This window comes from Neophocaena asiaeorientalis, unplaced genomic scaffold (assembly GCF_003031525.2).
Source record: "Neophocaena asiaeorientalis asiaeorientalis breed wild unplaced genomic scaffold, Neophocaena_asiaeorientalis_V1.1 scaffold357, whole genome shotgun sequence".
Taxonomy (NCBI): Eukaryota; Metazoa; Chordata; class Mammalia; order Artiodactyla; family Phocoenidae; genus Neophocaena; species Neophocaena asiaeorientalis.
The window spans coordinates 4,935,521-4,957,526 of NW_020173270.1; the positions used below are offsets into that span (position 1 = coordinate 4,935,521).

Genomic DNA, 22,006 nt, shown 5'->3' on the forward strand with positions numbered 1-22,006 from the left:
CGAACGTCAGAGTCGGGGGCTGCTGCCGGGGGAGAGGCTGTCCTCCCCGCATCCCCACCGCCCGGTCCCTCGCACCAGCTGGAATGGTCGTCCGGGGGGCGCGGCGACCTGGGCCCACCCGCCCTTCCCAGGGTTGGCTCTGACTTCGGGCTCCAACTCCGGCCAGGGAAGCGGCTGTGTGGGTGGCTTGTCTTGTTTTTAAGTTTGATTTTTGTTTGTTTTTTTTTTTTTGACTTTTTTTTTTTTTGTCGTTTTACTTTTTTTTTTTTTTTAATCCTCCGATAGGAGAGTCCAGAGGTACAGGTGCCAGGAGCCAGGGAAAGGGGTGGAAAAACAAAATGAACAACAATAAAAAGAAAAAAAAAAAAAAAATCACTCCTCCCGCTGTGCCCGAGGCCCGCCTGCGCCCCTCTGCGTGGTGAGCACCAGGAAAGTCGAGTGTCCGGCTGGTCGCGGCGGTGGCCAGCGGTCAGCAGGCCGACACCAGGCCCTTCTGGAAGGGGCAGCGACGCTTGGGCCGGGGGCCATCCTCATCCTCGTCCTCCTCGTCCTCGTCCTCGTCCTCGTCCTCCTCCGAGGACGACGAGCTGTCCAGCGTGAGGTCCACCACATCAGCTCCTGGCTTCCCGTTCTCCACGCCTCCCGCCGCGCTGCCCCCGCCGCCCGCGCCCCCGAGCGCGCTGCCACCCCCACCGTTGACGTTGGGGGTGGTTGGGAGCCCATTAGCATCCGAGGTGCCTGCGGAAGAGAGACAGGGACAGATGCTCAGGATGGCAGGTGACCCGCAGAGCAAGGAAATCAAGGCCGGCGAGGGGCGGGGACAGCCTTGCGCAGCAGCACACCTCGGAGGACGGAGGACGGAGCTCCCCCATGCTCTGGATGAGGCCCGGCACACAGCAGGTGCTCACTAACCACCTCAGACGCCCCGCTCCAGGGGGATCAACTCCACCGGGACGGTCACGTTTCAGATAAAAAGGCCACGAGGTGGGATAGAGTCAAACTCAGCAATTGGCAAACTCCGGGAACAGAAACTCGGGCAAAGCCCGGCTGAGGCCTCACCAAGCACAAGGATGGGGCACTGGGGGCTGCAGCTGCGCTCCTTCTCGGCACGGATTGGGCACCACGAGCCGTCCACCAGGTACTCGATCTCATCGGCATCCTCGCACTCGCTCAGGATCTTGGAGAGGAGCCTGGGGGCGGGAGGAGGGCCTGCTGACTCCTGGGCCCCACCCTGCTCCCCTGGCTGGGGGTGGGATGCTCGCTGAGCCACTTCCTGCTCTCCAAAAGTGGCTTCAGGACAGCACTGGCCGCACCTGCTGACCTGAGGTTCGGGGCGGGGGCCCATGCCAGGCCGGGAGCAGGGACACACCAGAGCCCCCAGCGTTCATTCAGCATCAACACTGCACCTGCCTCCAGGTGACTCTGACCACCTCAGTCATGATCACACAGGAGGGAGGCCTTCTCCAGGACACCCTCTGTGGCAGACGGGGCCCCTCCCAGCCTCATCACCATAGTATGAATACAGCTCTGCCATAGTACGGCAGAGGGTCACCACAGTATGACTACAGCTCTGCCTGAAACATACTTTGCACCTGGAAAACTCCTACTCACCCTCCAAAGCCCTACTCTATGGCTCCTCTTCTCCAAGCAGAGCACAAGCAATAGGAATGTCTGTCTCTGGCTCGGTCCTCCCATCCCACACGTCCAGCTGGGAGTTCCCTGAAGGCAGGGTCTGGGATGGAGTCCTTTTGACCCCGAAGCCACCTAGCTAAGGGCCAGAAACCAAGTGGCAGGGCCTTGTGGAATAAATGTACGACCCAAGGACCCTTCCCCCAGGAAGCCTCCCTGGCTATACCCAGGCCGCATGGGCTGATGGAATGGCAGTCCATGTGGGGCACAGTCACACTACCCAGCCCCAGCCCCATCTGTCCCTAGAGCTGTCAGTTACCGCCACCCGGGCCTGAGTGACCTGCTCTAGGCCTGTGGGGGGGAAGGCGGGCCCTGAGCTGCACAGCTGCCAGGCTGGGAACAGAGCTGCCATTCAGGCCCAGCCCTTGTGCCCGGCCCCAGGGGCCTCCTCACTCCACCCCAAGGCTGCACAGCGTTGGGGTGGCTGCTCAGCTCCTCCAGGGAGGGGACCCAGGCTCAGAGCTGGTCAGACTGGGTTTGAAGTCCTTGCCTGGCTACCTGTGAGCTGGGGGCCTGGGCTGGTGGCCACCCCTTCTGAATCTGTCTCCTCATCTGTAAGGAGAGGATGATCAAGGTCCACCTCCCTGGACGGCTGGGAAGGAGGGCTTCTGAGACCTCGAGCGCAGTGACCAGAGGGAGACGAGTGCCCGATCGTGGGGATAGTTCATACGTGGCCACTGCAGGTCAGGGCTACCCCCTACCCCGTGGCACACACCGCAGCCGCGCCTCAGCCATTGTGTGTGGGCGGGGGCCATGCAGTCAGCGGTCAAGGGCTGCCCCATGGTCCGCTCCTGCCTGGGCCACCAGGTTCCCTACCCCAGCCCCGGCTCTGGGGACAGAAGTGGGTGTGGCTGGCGCCTGGCAGGAGCCAGTCAGTCAGGTGCTGGGCTCAGTTTCTGGAAACTTAAGACCAGAGCAAAGTTTCCCTTTTAGGGAGAATGGCCTTTTTCCCCTTGTCCCCCCTGCGGCATAGGGAGGGCCTGCTGGTTAGGCTCAGGGGACAGCCTGGCCGCACGCTGGTGTCACCTAGGAAAGGGCCCAACAGAAGGTGGTCAGCGTTTTGGGAAGACGTGCGTCCCCTTCACCTTCCTATGTGGAGGATGTGACCAAGCCTTTGCTGAACGCCATTTGAGAAGCAGCTCCCCAAATTGTGCAATAGGGTGGAAGCTAGGGGTTCTCGGGTCCCTGTTTTACATGGGGGAGGAACAGACTCACAAAACGCAAGGTGACGTGGGGAGCAACAGTGGACCTCGTGGATCTGGAGCCCCACTTCTGAACCCTAAGCTACGCCATTGCCACACAAACAGCAAAGGCCCTGACAAGTCCCACAGGGCTGACACCCACCTCCCTCTGTAGCCCAGGGCTTGCAGAGCTGCCACAGGGTGCTGCTGGGTAGCCCGGAGGCCCCAGGAGGCCTCAGAAGCTGCATGGCCCCTCTCCTCCTTCCAGAGGCCCAGACAGGCAAGGGGCCAAGCCCAGCACAGCCTGGCAGGCGGCGGGGCCCCCGTGTGCCCCAGCGACTCACCCATCGATGATGAGCTGGTCGTAGGGGGCTGGCTTGTCACACACCGGACACATCCAGGTGGGCTTCTTCTCGTTCATCTGGAGGTAGAAGACGGCGTCGAAGCACTGCAGGTGTGCGCAGGTCTCCGCGCGGCAGGGCACCGACAGCCGCATCTTCACCAGCTTTGGGGGTGGGAGGTGATGGGTGTGAGCAGCCACGCAACGAGCACTGTCCACCCAGCCGCACCCACAAACCTGCGCGCCCTGACTCACCGGGCAGATGAGGGAGACCCGCACGCCAGTGGTGGCAATCTCACTGTCGGGGTCCAGGCGCAGCTTCTCTTTGACTGTGGGGAAGGGGCGGCCGGTGTCAGCGGGGCCGAGGGGCAGGTTTTCCCAGCAGCCAGAGATGCTCGGGAGGGCAGCAGTGAACACCCTCAGCACCCCTCGCCTCAGCTAGACACGGTGAGCACCCCATATTCACCTCCCAGGACCATGAGGCACATGCTTTAGCTCCAGGACCCAGGACTACGAGGAAAATCTATGTTAAAAAAAAAAAGCCCTGGTGGCGCACTGGTTAAGAATCCGCCTGCCAGTGCAGGGGACACAGGTTCAAGCCCTGGTCCGGGAAGATCCCACGTGCCGCGGAGCAATTAAGCCCACGCGCCACAACTACTGAGCCTGCGCTCTAGAGCCCGTGAGCCATAACTACTGAGCCGTGTGCCACAACTACTGAAGCCCGTGTGCCTAGAGTCCATGCTCTGCAAAGAGAAGCCACCGCAATAAGAAGCCCGTGCACCGCAACGAAGAGTAGCCCCCCGCTCGCTGCAACTAGAGAAAGCCTGCCCGCAGCAACGAAGACCCAAAGCAGCCTAAAAAAGAAAAAAAGCCCTCGGCAGCAGACATTTATTTTTGACAATAACCTGGGTGCACAACGAGGGGGGCCAGCCCCCCAACAAGACCGCCCTTTTCTGGAAATATCCAGGCAACAAAGAGCTGCCGTCGGCCACCTGCTGTGACTGTTAGCTCTGATGAAAACCGCCAGGACCTCCCGCACCACTCCAAAGGCTGGGACGTCCCAAGGCCAGGAGAGCCCCACCAGGGACCCTCAGAGGGCGGAGTGAGCCCACGAGCACAGCTCCCTTGCACTGTCCGAGTTTGCTTCTCTAACAGATCAGAAGACAGCGGGCACCCACCATAAAACCACGGCACGCTGAGCCCACGAGGTGGAGGAAAAAAGCCTGGAAGGAAACTGGCCCACTGCAGCCCTGGGGATGGGCCTGCAGGGGGCGCAGGGAGGCTGGCCAACCAACCTGAGAGGGGCTGCGGTTCAGCTCCATCCCCAGATGGCTCGGGACTATGCCCAGGCCCTGCAGAGTGGAGGGCACTCGTCTTGGATGATGGGACTGCCCTTCCCTCCTTGATACAACGCCTGCGTCCCCTCCTCCAGAGAGCCTTCCTTCGCCTCCCACACGGGGTTGAGGGTGACCTGCCAGCTTGTCCTCCCGCCCCCTCAACACCCCTACTGTCCTCAGTCACCCTGTGGCTCCCATCTCTGGCTAACAGGTGCAGATAAATGGTAGACCCAGAGACCCTGGCCCCTCAAAAAGACCCTGGGCAGCTGAGGACGGGTGCAGTGCATATCATGCTTCAAAGCAGGGCCTCAGTCCTCCTCTACCTAATAGAGGGAGGGCACGCGCAGCAGGCAGGGTTCAAGTGAGACAGAGAACAGGACTTCCCAGCTGCAATCAGACAGCAACCCAGCAGGCACGATGCCCAGCCTGAGCCGGCTGTGGGAAGGAAGCTGGGGGCTTGCTTCAGAGGGGAGGCCCTGCCCACCCCAGCAGGGGCCCGGGCTTCCCATGAGCCGCGACATATGCTGCCGCGGCCCCTGCACTGCCCCAGGCCTTGGCTCCAGGCCGGTCACGGAGGAGTTAAGCCAGGCCTCCCCATGCCCGTCCCCACCCTGGGGCCCACGGGTGCCTGGATGAGCCCTGCCCAGCCCTGCGCCAATGCCTGAACCTGCCAAGCGGGCAGGTGTGGGGGGGGGATCGAAGAAAGGGCCATTTGAGGAAACAGGCAGGCGGCAGGGCAGGGTGCCTAGGCTGAGGTCCTGGGGTCACAGAGCCCTAACTCTGCTACACTGGCCTCAGTGTCCCCACTGGTCAGACTGGGACGTGGCCAGGCCCCACTGCTTGGATCCGCAGTGAGGATGGAGTCAGAAGGCACCCCGCAAGGGCCTCCAGGCGACCAGAGAGGGAACTCCTGAGCCCCCGCTGTGTGGTGGGCAGCCCCCGGGGCAGGACACAGGAAGGTTCTATCTGCCCGTCTGTGTGGCTCTTCTGGGGTTTTTTAATGCTCTGCGTATCCCCATCCCCTTTTTTTCTGGTTCTTAAAAGTACAAAAAAGAAAAAAAACCAATGGTCTCAGCATTCTGGGGCGGACCCTCTTCATCACGTGTGCCTCCAACTGGGAATCCATCCTCCACTCCCGCTGAGCGCTGGCCCCCGCCCCCTCCCGGTCCCGCACAGCCGCCAGAAGCACCTGCCTGGAAAGCTGATCACCTGGGGTCTTCTCCCCACCCCCGCAAGCCCTCCAAGGCTCCTCGCCCACCAACCCCGGCTCTCCTTGCCCCATTCACGGAGCTCACTGGGGGGCTTTCGGCACACCCAGCCCATCCCTGCCTCAGGGCCTTTGCACTGATGGTTCGCTGCCTGGCTCCCCCTCCTTCTGTATCCTCCAGAGACCTCCCAGAGCTCCCCAACCACCAGGGTGATGGCCAGACCCGGGGAGGTCCAGGTCCCCGACAGGCAACAAGCTCCTGAGGACCAGGCCTGTGCCTTGTGCCCAGCAAATTGGGTCAGCAGTGATGGAGCCATGGCCACCCCCAGGGACTGTGGGGAGCCCCACCCAGCAGTGCAGAAAGCCCCGGGGCTCACCCAGTGCCTTGCACAGCTCCGGATGCTTGACCCCGATGGTCTTCAACCTCTGCAGCAGCTCCGAGGAGGTGAGTTGCCGCACCAAGTACAAGGCCACGGAGTAACTCTGGCGGTGGGGGAGGGGAGTCAGGGCTGCGCCAATGGAGGCAGGGTGGGTAGGGGAGGGAGGGCAGAGGGAGGGAGTTCCAGGGCCTGCTCACCTTGCCGTAGTTCCCCCAGGTGACGGTGATGCGGTTGGTGGCCGAGGACAGGTACATGAGGTGGGTGAGGTTAATGGGGCGGCACGGCCTCTTGGGCTCCACTCCTGGCTTGTTCGAGGGGTAGTAGCCCTGGAAGCAGACACCACAGCTGCGCCCATCACAAGGTGTTCCATGTGTCCCACCCGCCCCACTCTGCACTCTCTGCCTCACTCCCCGCAGCAGATCTGGGGGGCCCACTCACCGGGACCGAGCAGTAGCTGTGGTTGACCTTCACGGCGATGTTGGGTGGGTACTGGTCTTCCTGAGGGCTGCTGGTGTCTGAATAGCAGATTCTGCAAGGACACCAGGGACCATAGGGCCACAGGCACCTCGGGCTGGGAGGGGCGGGGAGGACAGATGGGGGGCGAGGGTGGAGGTGACAGGACCCGTATCTGGCCTGAGTGGGGCTGCGTGCTGGTGTACCCACGGACAAGGCCAGACAGCAGAGGTGTGTTGGGGTGTGTGTGTGTGTGTGTGTGTCTCTCTCTCTCTCTCTCTCGGAAGGTGGGCAAGGGTCGTGTCCCCACCCACCCCCGGGCCTGGGCACACCTGGGCCTACCTTAGGACGACCTGCACGGCCTTGACCCCGGGCTGCAGTTCTCTGTGCGGGGGGAGGAGGGGAGGGTCAATAGCAGGACAGCACCCAGCAGCCACCTCTGACCCTTCACTGGGGGGACCAGCCAGACGGACTAACCCACTACTTCCTTCCCATGGCGACCGAAGGCCAAGGGTACTGCCTAGAGCGTTCTCTCCTGACATTTACTCATGGGTGATTTGGGCAAATGACCGCCTCTCTCTGGAAAATGGGGGGCTGGTACGGGTAGTAAGAGGGTTGGTGGGTGTGGGCCTTGTGCCCGAGGAATGGCAACCCTAATGGTGACTTCTATCACAGCTGGAGATTGAAGGCCTCAGAGAGCAGAGTCAGAGCCCTGCAACCAGCCTGCATCCCTCATCTGCTCACCGGGTGCAGCTCTGCCCCCAGGGGACACTGGGGATGTCTGGGGACATCTGTGGTGGCCACGACTGGGGTGCTCCTGGCGTCAAGGGGGTAGGGGGCAGGGATGCTGCTCCACACTCCACAGAGAACGTGCCCCGACCCTGATGTCCGGAGCAGTGAGGGGGGGACCCTGTTAAAGGGGGACGATTGGCCCACCTTGGGGCTGTGGGTCAAAGGTGGTGAGAACGCGCGGGCCATGAGCACGGGGTGGGGGCCACCCTTCCCCACCATGCTGAGCCCAGGGTCTGCTGCGGGCCTGGCGAAGGCTGCCCTGGGCTGCCACAGAGGCGGGCAGGGGGCGGGCACAGCGCACCTGGAGTTCCGGATCAGCTCCACCTGTCTGGGCGTCAAGGCAAAGATGCACGGGCTCTCCTGAAGCTTCTCGTTATTCTGTGGAACTGGAGACAAATCTGGGGTCAGGGTCACGTCTGTTCCCTGGCGAGGGCACCGACCACAGTCATTCCTACAGGCCTGGCCCTCTTCAGACTGGGAAGTAGGAAACGGGAAGCTGAGCCCCACCCAGGTGGGATGTATTTGGGGGATCCTGCCCCTTCCTGGGTAAGGAGAACCACAGCCCATGGTTCAGGGAGCACTCACGTCCCCCCATGTCCCCCACTGAGGGCCACTCGGGGAGCAGCAGCCTCTTCAGCCCTCTGGGACTCAGGTATCTACTCAAGAGGACCAGGAACTGCTCGGCGGGGGCAGAAGAGCTTTGCTGGGCCAGCAGGATGCAGCACACCAGGCCGCGTGCCCTCGGGCCAGCCACTTTATCCAGGTCTGTGAGACGCCAGTAACAACTCTGTCCCCAACTCCCAGGGCTGTTCCGGGCATCTGGTGAGCCATGTACCCAACCATGCAGCACTCTGCCCAGGCCCCGCACGTAATGAGTTCTCAGCACAGCACTGCCAGAGGGAATGGGGACAAGTTGAACAAGGTCCTGCCTCTGGCACTCACGGGTTGGCCAAGGAGATACGGAAGTGAAACGGCAGTGAACCTCCAAGTGCACAAAATAAGAGTCACAGAGCAGCCTGGCCTGGCTCACAGCGGGAGGTGTGAGGAGGGCAGCAGGGACAGCACAGAGCCCTGCTCGCCATCATGGAGCACTGGGTGCAGAAGTCGGGAGAGAGTCTGCCGGGCATGGAGACCTTGGCAGTGAAGAGCTGGCTCTTCACTCTCAGTCATAACTGTACTAAGAACCCCAGGTGAGATCAGAAAGCACTCTGAACTGAACGAGAAAATACAATACTCCAAAACTTGTGAGAGGCAGCTAAAGCAGTTGTGAGAGGGAAAGCTATAGCTTTAAATGCTTCTATTAAAAAAGAATGGAAAGTGTTTGAAATGAATGATGTATGCTTCCTCCACAAGAAGCTAGAAAAAGAAGCCCAAACTAAAAGCCAAAGCCATTAGAAGGGAGAAAATTAAAGATAAAGATGGAAGTCAATGAACCAAAAAGCCAACAACAGAGAAAACCAACAAAGCCAAAGTTCTTTGATACATACCTAGCTAGACTGAATGATAAGATCGTGAGAACAGAAACTATCATGAATGAAAGGTGGACATCAGTACAGATCCTAAAGCCTTCAATAGGGGGCTGTAACTTCATGCCAATGAATTTGACAATTTAGATGAAATGAACAAACTCTTCCAAAGATGCCAACTATCAAAACTGGCACCAAAACATATAGAAAGTTTGAAAAGCTTTTTATCAGTTAAAAAAACTGAACTCATAATTAAAAACCTTTCCACAAAGGAAACTGCAGGTCCAGCTTGGTGGATTCAATCAGATGTTTAAGGAAGAAACCATATAAGCTTTATATAAACTCTTCCAGGGAGTCCCCTGGTGGCCTAGTGGTTAGGATTCTGGGCTTTCACTACTGGGGCCCAGGTTCAATCCCCGGTCAGGGAACTGAGATCCTGCAAGATGTGCGGCATGGCCAAAAACAAATAAATAAATAAACTCTTCCAGAAACTAGAGGAGGAAGGACACGTCTCAACTCACTTTCTTTCCATACACGGGCCTCTCACTGTTGTGGCCTCTCCCGTTGCAGAGCACAGGCTCCAGACGCGCAGGCTCAGAGGCCATGGCTCATGGGCCCAGCCGCTCCATGGCATGTGGGATCTTCCCGGACCGGGGCACGAACCCGTGTCCCCTGCATCAGCAGGCAGACTCTCAACCGCTGTGCCACCAGGGAAGCCCCTCAACTCATTTTAATGAGGCCAGCATAACCCTGCTTCCAAAACCTGACAAAAATGCATCAAGAAAGGAAAAACATAGCTGAATATCCCTCATGAACGTGGATGTAAAAAATCCTTAACAAAATTTTAGCAAACAGCCAGGGCCCCTGGGATCTGGCACTGGAATGCAAGATTGGGTGAAAACCTCCACACGTCCACTTAAAGTGGCTAAAATGACAAGACCAACAATTCCAAGTGTTGACAAGGACCTGGAGCAACCAGGACTCTCTGCTGGGGGTAGGGGTGGTTGTAACATGGTACAGACACTTTGGAAAACCGTTGGGCAATGACTAGTAAAGTTAAACATACACTTACCCTGTAACCAGCAATCTGCTGGTAGCTATTTCCCAATTAAATGGAAGTATGTCTACAAAAAGACCTGTGCAAGAACGCCTGGCTAATTTATTCCTGGCAGCTCTAAACTGGAAACAACCCAAGTGCCCCACAACGGAAGAACAAATGGACAAGCTGTGGTACATTCATACAGTAAAGCTTGTACTCCATGCATCGACACGAACGAATCTGAAGCCCCAAAGCTGAGCCAAAGAAGGCAGACACAGAGAAGTACATGCTGCGTGTGCATTTATACCACCTTCCTGAACAGGCAAAACTAATCTATGGTGATAGAACTCAGAAGAGAGGTGGCCTCTGGGGGTCGGGGGAAGGCAAGGACTGCCTGGGAGGGGGGCCCCTTGGGAACTTAACGGTGATGGAAATGTTCTGTATTTGGTGGCATTGGGGTTACTCGGTCACATGCATTCTCTAAAACTCAAGTTACGCACTAAATATCTGTGGATTTCGTTGTATGTAAACTATACCTCAATGTTTAAAATTTTAAAACTACACTGAGAAGTGGTGATCATTCTGTAACAAATAAAAATATCAAGTCACTGTGTTGTACCCGGAATTAATATTGGATTGTAAGCAATCATACTTCAACTTAAAAATAAATCTGATGAAGCCAAAAAAAAAACCAAAACCAAAACCAAAAAAAAAATCCCTACCAAAACTAAACAAGGGACTTCCCTGGCAGTCCAGTGGTTAAGCCTCCGTGCTCCCAATGCAGGGGGTCCGGGTTCGATCCCTGGTCAGGGAACTAGACCCCGGATGCCGCAACTAAGAGTCCACATGACGCAACAAAGATCCTGTGTGCTGCAACTAAGACCTGGCGCAGCCAAAAAAGGAAGATCGGCTCCAGGCCCCATGTGGAGGAATACTATGCTCCCACGAACACAGGGAGTCACGAATTAAGCAGCTCTTTGTGCTCCGACAGAGACTAATCCCCAAGATGGTTTTAAGTGGAAAGAGCAGGTGCAGAGCAGTGTGTACCTCAGGCTGCTACTTGTGTAACCAAAACCAAGGAGGGGGTCTGTGCAAGAGCCGCCTCTGGGGGGGGTGGGTGCCAGAAGTGGCCACTACCGCAGCCCTGGAGCCGGGAGAGGTAAGGCGTCTGCTCTTTTTATACTACAAACCCTTTAGGGTGGGCAAACTGTCCCTACAAAGGGCTGGAGTGTAAATATTTTCAGCTCGGCAAGCCACACTGTTTCTGCCTCTACGTCCCCACTCTGCCTTGTACCATGAAAGCGGCCGGTGAGGGCGAGCACACGCCCGCCTGGCGCGGCCCGGGTTGGGGGCTGACAATAGGGAGCCCTGGGGCTGGGCCCAGGCCTGGTCGGCCCACCCCTGCTTCACAACCTTCTGAATTCCAAAGCGCAGCCTCGGGTAGGCTATTTAAAAAGCAAACACAATTTGAATTTAAAAGCAGCTCGGGCTCAGAAACCAGAGCTCCCAGGCCGGGGTTCATACCCTAGCTCTGCTCAGCCACGCCCCCATCCCCACCCAAGCCTGTGCGCCCTCCACGCAAGGGACCAGTTTCTCGGGGTTCACAGTGCCGGGCCGGAGCTGGCGCTCAGGAAGAGGTGGCTGCTGAAACCGCCACGCTGCTGCCGCCAGTTCCTGCTCGTTGTGGAGGGAGGGCTGGTCCCTCCGGAGACCCGGTTGGGGCCCTTGAGAAGGGCCGGCTAACTGGAGGGCTGGGGTGAACGTAGGCTACCTGCAGATGCGCCCATACCTGCCCGAAGAGCCCCGGGCAATTATTTATGGGGGGAGGGGGTCTCACAACATCTGAGCTGGGCCTCCAAGCCTGGGGGGGGGCGTGTCAAAAATACTCACCCCCCAAAAAAAATACTCCCCCACACCACAGAGTCCCCTGGGAGGCAGGGGAGGGGACGGTGCACCCGCCAGCCAAGGAGCTCTTCCTGCAGAAACCGCGAGAGGCGTTGCCGAAGAACTGGCTGCGGAGTCCCTTTCCCGGAAGGACTCCTATTTCTAGGTGAGCCTGCTGCAGAGGCAGGGGATGCATTCCGAATCCCGATTTTCTGCTGTGCCATCAGCCTGGGGCGGCCGACTGTTCCCCCAGGAAGCCAAGTGGCCGGTGGGAGGCCAGCTGCCAGCTCAGCTGGGACACAGCGGGCAGGGGTCCCCCAAACCCGGACCTGGGCCATCTACCACCAGTGGCAGCCCCACCCTTCCAGCTTTCAGGGCTGAGATTCGGGCGGAGTCCGTGACCCTCACCCTCACCCCCACTATCAGCTCCCTTGGCCAATCCCGTTGTTGAGGATTTCCGAACGCGCCCAGGGAGGTCCCTTCGCCCCCAGTGCTCATCTGATCAGTAGGAAGACCCCTTGCCGGTCTCCTGGCTCCCCCCAGCTCTGGGCTTCGGGGGAAGCTCTGTCCCCAGCCCTGGTAGCCTTGATTTCACCGCAGCCACCCTGGGCGCCTCCTTGTGCTCCCCACCTGCCAAGAACATACCTCGGGGCCTTTGCACTCGCCATCCCCTCTTCCAGAACATTCCTCCCCCAACCATCTACACAGCCCTGGTGTGTTTTAAGCCTGTGCAAATGCCACTGGAATGAAGCCTTCCCCGAGTGCTTGTATCTAAAAACTGCACCCTCCACCCCAACCCACCAGCGACACGGGCACTCCCAACCTCCTTCCAGGCTCCATTTTTCTCCCAAACCCTCACCTCCTAAGAATTAACACAATTTTCCCATGTCTTTGGTTCATCGTGGACACAGAACCAAAACTACCTCTCCTGTCACCCATGCTGCACAGCAGGGTGGCCATGGGGGTCCCCCACCAGGCGGCTTGGCAGCTGGGATGAGGTACACGCCCTCCCAGCCCCAAGCACACCCAAAGGCCTCAGCCTCAATGCCTCTCCGGGACTAAAGGGAGAACCCCTGCCCCAAGGTCCTCAGGGAGCTGGAATCCCAGGAGGAGCCAGTGGACCAGGGACTCAGCCCACAGGCTCAATCCGAGACCCCGAAAGAGGGCCTGGCACACGCAGGCGGCTGCCAGGCAGCCTTGCAAACTGTCACCAGGGACGAGTATTTAATGACCTCAGCAGGTGCTCACCACATACTGGGGTGGGGGGCGGGGTGTTCTGACAAACCAGAAGTCAGGACACACCACACATCCGAGGTTGCACACGCAGACAGAAGGCAGCAGCGGCAAGAACAAGCGTGTGACTTCATCGCTGTTAACCAGTGTGTTCTATGATGAACACATATTTTTACAAAAGTTTAAATAGAAAGAAAAGGACATTTTAAGAATTCGATCGGGGGACTTCTGGTGGCGCGGTGGTTAAGATTCTGTGTTCCCAATGCAGGGGGCTTGGGTTCGATCCCTGGTCAGGGAACTATATCCCACATACACGCTGCAACTACGAGTATGCATGCCGCAACTCAGGAGCCCCTGCCTGCCGCAACTGAGACCCGGCGCAACCAAATAAATAAATAAAAAATAATTTTTTTCTAATTTAAAAAAATAAGAGAATTTGATCAGCAGGGACTTCCTCCCATTGGCCTGAAGCCCTTCGGCGGGCAGCTCCTGCCCCTGGGCCCCCGAGGCCCCCTCCTCCAGGCTGAGGCCTGGCCCCAGTGGTGATGGCCGGGGCGTCCTGGAGGAGGCAGGAAAACAGGTGCCCCAGGCTGGGCGCAGGGGCCTCACAACAGGAGGGGGCGGACGGGTACAAGCCCCAAATAAGGGCTCTGGGTTCGAATCCCAGCTCCTCCACTCACGGGGCGAGGAACCCGGACTTCCTGCTCTTGGGGTTATGGGAGGAACAAGCACTGAAGGAATGACTCAATGTCTTTCTCACTGTAGCCTTCAGGCTGCTCCTCATCTCCAAGACTTTGCTCACCTACCTCCACCTCACTCTGTCCTCTGGATGCAGTGGGGAACAAGCCAGTCCCAGGCGATCAACAATGCCAGGGCTGGGAGCAAGGCCCCAGAGGAGGAGAGAGTGGTAAGGAGGTGAGGGAGATGAGCTGTAGATCAGGCGATGATGGGGCAGGGAGGGCCATGTGGGTGTCTGGGGAAGAGTGTGACAGACAGAAGGAACAGCACATGCAAAGGCCCTGGGGCAGGACCAAGCCCGGAGTGCTGGAGAAAGCTGGAGCAGAGTAAGCGAGGGTTAGGGTTAGGGTTAGGCCAGGCGAGAGAGAGAGGAGGTGAGGGGAGGGAGGAGGAACGTTACCAGCCTGCTATTCTAAAAGCTTCCTCCGGGGACTTCCCTGGTGGTCCAGTGGCTAAGACTCCACGCTTGCAATGCAGGGGGCCCGAGTTTGATCCCTGTTCAGGGAACTAGATCCCACATGCCACAACTAAGAGCCCGCGTGCCGCAACTAAGACCCAGCGCAGCCAAATAAAAAAATTAAATACTAAAAAAAAAAGTAATCATCTTAAAAAATTTTTTTAAATTAAGAAAAATAAAAGCTTCCTCTGGCTGCTGGGGGTAAAGTGTGTGGGGAAGACACCAGGAAGGAGGTTGGGCAGATTAAAGCCAGGGGCGGGCACAAAGTCGGGGGATCACAGCAGGTGGAGGTGAGCCACCTCTGGCAGGACTTGGGGTGGGCTGGAGGCCTCACCTGGGACAACCTACACGCCCACCTGAGGGTCCCCTCACAGGTAATGCTGGGTGCTCCCCAAGGCACCCACCTGCTGCAGAGCTGATGGAGCCCCTCCCACCACCATGGGCAGGGGAGGCCCAGCCAGCCCAGTGGGTCAGGCCACCTGCCCCTGGATGCCACAGACAGCCCATGGGCCTGGTGGGTACCACGCTGGGCTGTGGGGCGGCAGGCAGGCCTGCCGCAGGGGTATTATCCACCTCAGAAAGGATGCGAAAGAACAAGACCTGGGAAGCCCTCAGGACAGCCCAGTCGGCCACCACCGTTCCCCATGCCCCAGCGATCTTGGTTTTTCTGGCCTCTGCCACCCACGTCCAGGCCACTCTCCCTTCCCCAGCCTGCGGCACACCACACTCTGGTCACAATGGCCTCCATTCATGAGCTCTCTCACCACCGGGCCTCTGCCTGGAACACACTCACCCACCCACCCCCTTTGTCCGGCTTGATTGCTACTTATCCCTTGGGTCTCAATGGGATTGTGACCTCCTCCAGGAAGGTTTCCTGACTGCCACCTCCCCACAAATGCACAATAAGGGGCTCCTGGTACTGACAGCTTCCTGCCATCCTCGCCTGTCACCGTTTAATCACCTCTAGGGCACCTTCCTGGCAAAACTCGCCAGGCCAGGGACCCCACTACCTTGCTTGGGCAATACGAGCCAAAGGGCTCGGAGCCTGAATGAGGGACGTATTGATACACTGGCCCTGCCCAGTGGGGACAGGGCTCGACCAGTGGCTCTCCACCAGCGTCAGCGCCGACTACGTCCTGGAGCATAAGGAGAACTGGGGGGCAGCTTGCTCACCCTGCTGGGCCACGGGAGTGGTCCCAGCCCGCAAGGCGCTGGCCACAGGACGCCGGGAGCCTCGGGGAGCAGCGGTGGGACAGGTCGCATCTCCTTCCTTCTGCCCGTGGTGAGTCTCATGATGGTACCTCGTCTCCCCCACGCTCCCTGGCCCTGAGGTCTGGGCCTCCCAGAGCGGACACTCAGCCTCTGCCTGCTGACACCCCAAGTGGCCAGGCTTAGGGGATCCTCCAGCCATAAGAGGGTTGAGCCCCAAGCAGCAGTGCTGGACCCGAGACTGCATCCCCGGTCCCTCTGAGTTCTGCTGTGGGTGAGCAGCAAGTGCCTCTGCCCCCGGGGTGCCTGGCCCAGATGGCTGGGCTCCCTGTTCTGAGAAGAGGCCTGAGGTCCAGAACCTTCATGTGGTTCAGTACCAGGGCTTTCCCACAGGGAAGCAAGGTGCCAATGGCGCAGAGAGGGGGTCAGAGGAGGGAAGATGGCTGAGCACGCGGCCCCGGAGTCCCTTCCCTCAGGATGCCGTGTGACCTTGGGCTAGTCTCCTGACCTTTCTGGGTGCCAACCCCCAGCCCCCGCTGGAGTGGATCATCTTTCTCCCAAGGTCCTTCCAGCTCCCTGTCTGTGGCTCTATTATTCCCCTCCCCTCCCCCAACCAGAACATTCCCCTCCACGTGATTTATGTCTCCTGTCTGCCTGGCGCGGTCTCCATCCCAGAGCCTGCCTGCGGCTCTTCCGGGGAAATAGGACCAGACTGTTTGGGCCTCGTTTTGGTCAGCAGGGCATGACCAGGGGTGAGGGGGAGGGGAAGCTGGCTAGAGCCTCCTGAGGTGGCTCCTGGCAATGCCAGTGCTGCAGAACTCCCTGTGGGGAGGCGCCCAGGGTGAGGGGTGGGCGGACAGAACTGCCGGTGCTGGAACAGCAGGGACCAGATGGCTTCAGGGCCACCGCCAGCGCTCGATGAGGCCTCCCCCAGGAACCCGGGCAGCCCCCGGGGAGTCCCTGAGGAGATGGGAGTCTCAGGAAAAGGGTACATCCTGGGAGAGGGGCAGGGGAGTGGGTGGGAGCAAAGGCAGGGTGGGGTTGGCCTCTTTGTTCTAAGCCAAGAGCAAAGTGATTCCTGGTGTAGACAGGGGAGCAGACTCTCCCGGAGATCAGGTGACTGGGGTCCCTGGGGGCTCAGGGCAAAGTGATGCATTGTGGGGCGGGAATGGTTGCATGTTTGCAGGCAGGAAGGAAGCCCATGGTCCAGGCAGGGGAGGGAGGCTGCCGGCCCTGAGTTCAAAGTCACCTCCAGTCCCAGGCCCCCGCCCAGCGCCAAGGCCACCTTGTAGTCTCCCAAGCCCACCTTGCAGCCTCCCTGATATAAAATCGTGCTCGAGTCCTTAGGAAGGAGTCTGAATCTTCAGCTCGACCTCCAGAACCAGCCAGCCAGCCAGGCCTGAGACTCCAAAGCCTGCAGGCAGGGTGGGAGGTCTGGGGAGGTTGGGAGGGGGCAGGGGGATGGGTCCTGGCATCTAGAGAGAGGTTGCGGGAGCAGAGACAGGGAAGGTCATCTTGGAGAAACTCGGGAAGGGGCCCTGGGTCCCCAGTGCTGCCATGTCACCCCCACGATAGGTGCTGGTGAGCCAACCTGCCTCCCACCTGGGGGCTGGCGAGAAACCCCTCCTGGGGTCAGAGAGAAGGCAGGCGAGGGCGGAGCCCCAGGCCAGAGTGTGGGGCCTCAGACCCCAGGGCCAGGAGCACTTGAAGCGCGTTCCTCCACCTCCTACAGCCTCACCTGGAGCCACAAGCCCTCAGAGAGAGCCGCCATCCCTCCCCCACCCCCCACCCGGGGCAGGACAGAGGGGGCCAGTAGGAGCACCCGGGGCTGGAGCTAAAGCCTGTGTGCAGACAAGGGCCCCCTGGACGATCAAGGCAGGCTGCTGGGTCAGCACGGTTGGGAGGGACTGAGCCGCGTGGCCAAGGGCACGGTGGGTGGGGGCGTGGAGGGACCGTGACCTCGGCCACAGCACACAGGGACCGACTCACAACCAGGGCCTACTGTGACGGGCGGCAGGACCCACAGCGTGGGTAGGCTGGGGGCACCCCGAGGCTCTGAACAAGGGGTGCTAGAAGTGAACCTCCACAAGGGTGGGGGGCTCTGTCTGCTCCCTGCTGCACCCCCTGATGGCTGCCCACCCAGCAGGTGCTCAGGTATATGCTGTGTGACTGGGTGGGTGATGAGTCGCAGGAGGGGTCTCCAGGAACACTCAGGCACCTGGTAAAACCTGAGGGGTGACAGAAGCCCCACCGCATTCCACTCGCTCTCTGGAGCCCTGGAGGCCCAGGAAGCTGTGGCTGGTTGGTGTCCTGGCCCCAGAGCTCAGGGCAGCATCTGAGGCTGAGTCCAGGCTGACACCCACTCCCAGCCCTGTCATCAGGGTGGGAGGGGGCTGCTACAGGCCTGATACACAGCAGGCCTGTCCCTCAGTCAACGTAAGGGACAGAGAAACGAGGACAAGGTTCCCCAGCATCATCTCCTCTATCCGCGCGGCACCCCGCCTCTCAGAGGCACACCTGGCCATGTGCTGACGGGCCGGCCTGTATTGACAGGCCTGAACCCGCTGACCGAGGTCACTCCCGCAGGCTACCTACTAGGAAACAGCCTTCCGCAGGGGGCGGGAGGGAAGGTCGAACCTCCAGCCCCTTCGCCACCAGGAGTAAGACCACAGAAGCCAGCCTTGCGGGTGGCCTCCAGTGCCCCCGCCTCCTGGTGGTCCAGCATGGTGGAGCCCTCGCCCACGTTGCACCATGGTTGGTTCCTCTGACCAGTGGAATGTGGCAGAAGCGAAGATATGCCACTTCCAAGCTGAGGCTGCGAGAGAGCCCTCAGCTTCCAGTGGGGTCATGCACTCACACAGGTGCACATGCTTTCTCTCTCCCTCTTTCCACCGCAGCCCCCCCTGCCCCAATCATGGTTCCGGGGGAAGCAAGCCACCACACCATGCTGGGAGGACACTCAATCAGCCCCCAGAGGCCCAGGGGGCAAGAAGTGGGGTTTCCAGCCAGCAGCTGGCAACCACGTGAGTAAGCGCCCTGCCCCCAGCCCCAGTCAAGCCTACTGATTAGGCAGCCCCCCAGCCGACAGGTGGACTGTGACTCCCCTAAGCGACCCCAAGCCAGAACCACCCAGCCAGGCCGCTCCCGAGTTCTGACCTTCAGAAACTGAGGTGTCGGCTGTTTCGAGCCACTGGGATCTGGGGTAACTTGTTACATGGCAACAGGTTACTAATTCAAGGACCCCAAGGTGGCCCCTGTGCTTCCTGGGAGGGACAAGCCCCCCTCAGCCCCTCGGCCCTTGCTGCTCCCCAGAAAATGCTCTGGGTTGGCTGCTTGGCTGGCCTTGGGCGCTGGAAGAACTCAGAAGGTGGGGCCACCCCCAGGGGCGGCGGGGACTTACCCAGCTCGGTGGGCTTCAGCAATTCATCCAACATGTTAAAGAAGGGCAACTTTACCAGGCGCACTTCTGGCTTGAGGGTCTTGGCAGGCAACCGTCCGAGTCCGTTTAAGTACTTCCCGTAGAGCACGGGGTAGTCAATGTTGGGGCCCGTGAGGGGAGTCCTGGGCACCGAGCTGGCCCGGTCGTAGGTGGAGTGCATGGTCAGGGGGTCCAAGGGCCGGTGGGGCTGCGGCACGGGCTCCGAGCTCTTCTTGGCGTAGCGTGTCTCGTAGAGCTCCTTGATCTTCTTAAACAGCTCGGGACTACAGTCAAACTGGACCAGCTGGAGAGCCCGGGTGACAAGTTCGTGTTTAAGTCCGCTCTTACTCCGGCCGACAAAACCCAGGAGCATCTGAAGATCAGAGACTCGGAAACTCATCACCATGTTCTGGGGAAGAGCAACCACAAACACACAGGTTCAGAGGGACACGCTGCCAGGGTGAGGGACTGCCTGGGCCAGCTGGGGGGACAGTGAAGTGAGACCCTGCTAGCAGCTGGCTGGCCTGGGGCCCCCAGGAGGAGGCGGCGGCAGCTTCTGCCCCAGTCCCACCGGCCGGGCTTGGTCCCACCTCCATGCCTGTGCTCAGGCTGCCACCTTGCCCTCCCCTGAGGGGCCCCCTCCCCGCTCAGCCCTGCTCCCGTCCTCCCCCTCCAACCTTCCTCAGCATCACCAACGCAGCAAAAGCTCGTCTGACTGACCCCCCCCCACCCCCAGCTGCTTCTATTTTAGGTCCTCTTTTCCCATCTTCAAGCCTGAAAGCATCCCCAGGGCAGGAACTGGGAATCTTGCTTCTCCATAAACAGCCTCAGTCGCTCTCCAGCTGAGAACACTGATGGCCTCTCTGACCCTAGGCCTCTTCGTCAGGGAGGACGGCGGGTCCACCTCATCGGGATGTGGGAAGGACCAGATGAAGCGATGCACGTAAAGCAGAGTGAGCGCTCGACCAAGGTCGGCCACAAACACATTTTCCCTTTGGTCTGGAGCACGGTAGCCACCGCTTGCTTAGTACTGACTCACCTGCCGGGAACTGAGCTGGGCGTGTGACTATGCACTTAACTGTGATCCTTCAAACACCCCTACCAGGCTGGGGTGAGCTCCAGTTACAGACAAGATCCAAACCATACTCTGAAGCTGGGGTGGCTCCTCTCTACCAGGCTGCCCCAGCACCGACTTATTTCAGCTGAGCGCTGCCGAGGCCATCAAAGCGTCTGCTGGTCCCCCCCACAGGCGTCCTCCCCTTGGTGCTGTGGACACTGGGGCCATCCCGGGCACGGTGGGGTGTGGAGCAGCATCCCTAGCCCCACGCACTCGATGCCAGAGCTCCCCCAAACCCCAGTCGTGACGACCACAAACGTCCCACAGACATCACCAAATGTCCCCTGGGGGGCAGGATCAGCCCCAACAGAGGAGCGCGGGGATCCAGCAGCCACAGAGGCTATGAACTGACCCGTGGCAAAGTGATGACTGGCCACTATTACCTGGCAGGGCCCCTCCAACGAAATCAGACCAAATACAAGAGAGCAGTGGAGCCCAGTGTTTTCTGTGGGACTGGCCGGCAGTGGCCTGCCCTCCGTGACCCTCTGGGCTCCCTGATAAGCTACATAAGCAAAGCATCCCGGAGGGATGGGCCAGCGGGGTATGGGGGCCACCCGTGCCAAACCCTGAAGCTGACCTGTGATGAGTGAAATGTGGTGGGAAAAAGACACTTCGGGGGGGGGGGATGGAGAAAGAGAAAGTACAAGCGATGACAGTGGACATGGAAAGCTGGTGAGCCTGGGACAGGACAGCACCCAAAGAAACCAATAAATCACTTAAACTCAACTAGAAAAAGTCTGATGGTCAGAGGTGGGCGGGACCCCCTGCCAGGCTGGTTACGTGCCACAAGGCGCTGCTGTTTCCGGGCTGTCAAAGAGTGAGCTGTGGAATCTGATGGTGGCTCCAGGAGTCAGGAGCCCTAGGTTCAAGCCCAGACCCTGCCCTAGGTTTCCAGATGACCCTGGGTCTGCTGTCAGGCTTCTCTGCATTTTGGACAAGATGGGAACTCTAATGTTCTTTCCAGCTGTACGGCGCCAGGCTCCTGCTGATGGCAGAGGGGTCTGACGGGCCCAACGTGACACAGACAAAGGTGCGGGGAGGCCCCATCCTGCCTGCAAAGCTTAGAGGGGGAGGCTTTTCCTGCTGCAGGGTCTTCCTCCTACTCCTGCACTGCAGACGGAGAGCGCCCAGCAATGCCAAGCACAAGGGCCTTCATGGTCACTAATCTCACAAGGACTGGTGCCCATTACACAGGTGAGAAAACTGAGGCTCTGAGAGGCAAGCAGCTGGCCCAAGGCCTCCCCGTGCATCCGTGGCAGGGCTAGCGGTATTTGGACTCGGGGCCATCGGGCTCCTGAGGCTGCTTACTTCCACTCACACCCAGCTGCCTGGGAGCCCCTCACTCCCCAGCACACCCGCTGCTTGGGGGCCTAGCAGTCTGCTGGCCCTCCAAGAGTCTGAACACTTTTGAAAACAAAGAGGCTTCGCCTCCCTCGGCCTGACTTCCTACCTTGAACAGAGAAGAAAGGCTTGCAGACAAGATGTTTCTTCTGGAAGAGCCCCAAGGCGCTCCAGGGGGGAGGCAATGTCATATGGAAGCTGACCGCCCACCATGGAGCCAAAGGCAGGTGGGCCTGGCCTTTCGGAGTCTGACCACAGCACATCTTCCTGCCCCTGGGAGCCCCTGCCCCTACCTACCCCTTCCACCAGGTTGGGGCCATGCGGAGCCGCCTCATGCACGCGCATCCCGGGGCACACCCCTTGAGCTGCCATATGTTCATGACTCGGATTTCTCAGCAGCTGCCACCACCGAGGAGCCTGCCCTTGACACTGGAAGGGAGGGGGGGCCGCGCAAGCAGGGTGCAAACGTTCAGGAAGAAGCCCCAAGTGCTGCGCAGACCACTTCCTGCCGTGGATTCATCCTGACCTGCCTGCCCCTCAGATCTGTGTTTATAAACAGCGCCAGGCCCCAACGGCTTCCAGAGCCTCAACTCTGGGCTCCTTCGGAGCCGTGTGGAGAAACAGCAGCTGCGCTGAACTTAACAGGGCTGCCTCTCCAGGAACTAAGAGCTCCGTGCAGAATGCTACACAGCCTCTCAGGGAGTTCCCAGACCACTCCCCACCCC

At 59.6% G+C, this 22,006-nt stretch overlaps 1 protein-coding gene across 2 annotated transcripts in view; it reads right to left on the reverse strand.

The window, feature by feature from the left end:
* Positions 1 to 234: 234 nt before the first annotated feature.
* The window catches only part of PIAS4 (protein inhibitor of activated STAT 4), a 23,920-nt gene continuing 2,148 nt past the window's right edge, over positions 235 to 22,006 (reverse strand). Inside the window, exons 1-11 of one of the 2 annotated variants that reach the window (XM_024745917.1) lie at positions 21,579 to 21,670; positions 18,806 to 19,232; positions 7,681 to 7,765; positions 6,930 to 6,971; positions 6,573 to 6,663; positions 6,332 to 6,460; positions 6,132 to 6,237; positions 3,466 to 3,539; positions 3,215 to 3,375; positions 1,060 to 1,190; positions 235 to 738 (exon numbers count right to left, since the gene is read on the reverse strand). In XM_024745917.1, the coding sequence (XP_024601685.1) occupies positions 470 to 738; positions 1,060 to 1,190; positions 3,215 to 3,375; positions 3,466 to 3,539; positions 6,132 to 6,237; positions 6,332 to 6,460; positions 6,573 to 6,663; positions 6,930 to 6,971; positions 7,681 to 7,765; positions 18,806 to 19,232; positions 21,579 to 21,653 (1,590 nt within the window). In that variant the 5' untranslated portion in view covers positions 21,654 to 21,670 and the 3' untranslated portion in view covers positions 235 to 469. Of the gene's footprint in view, positions 739 to 1,059; positions 1,191 to 3,214; positions 3,376 to 3,465; positions 3,540 to 6,131; positions 6,238 to 6,331; positions 6,461 to 6,572; positions 6,664 to 6,929; positions 6,972 to 7,680; positions 7,766 to 18,805; positions 19,233 to 21,578; positions 21,671 to 22,006 lie in introns of those variants that run through there. The other variant, XM_024745918.1, reaches the window with a different exon arrangement.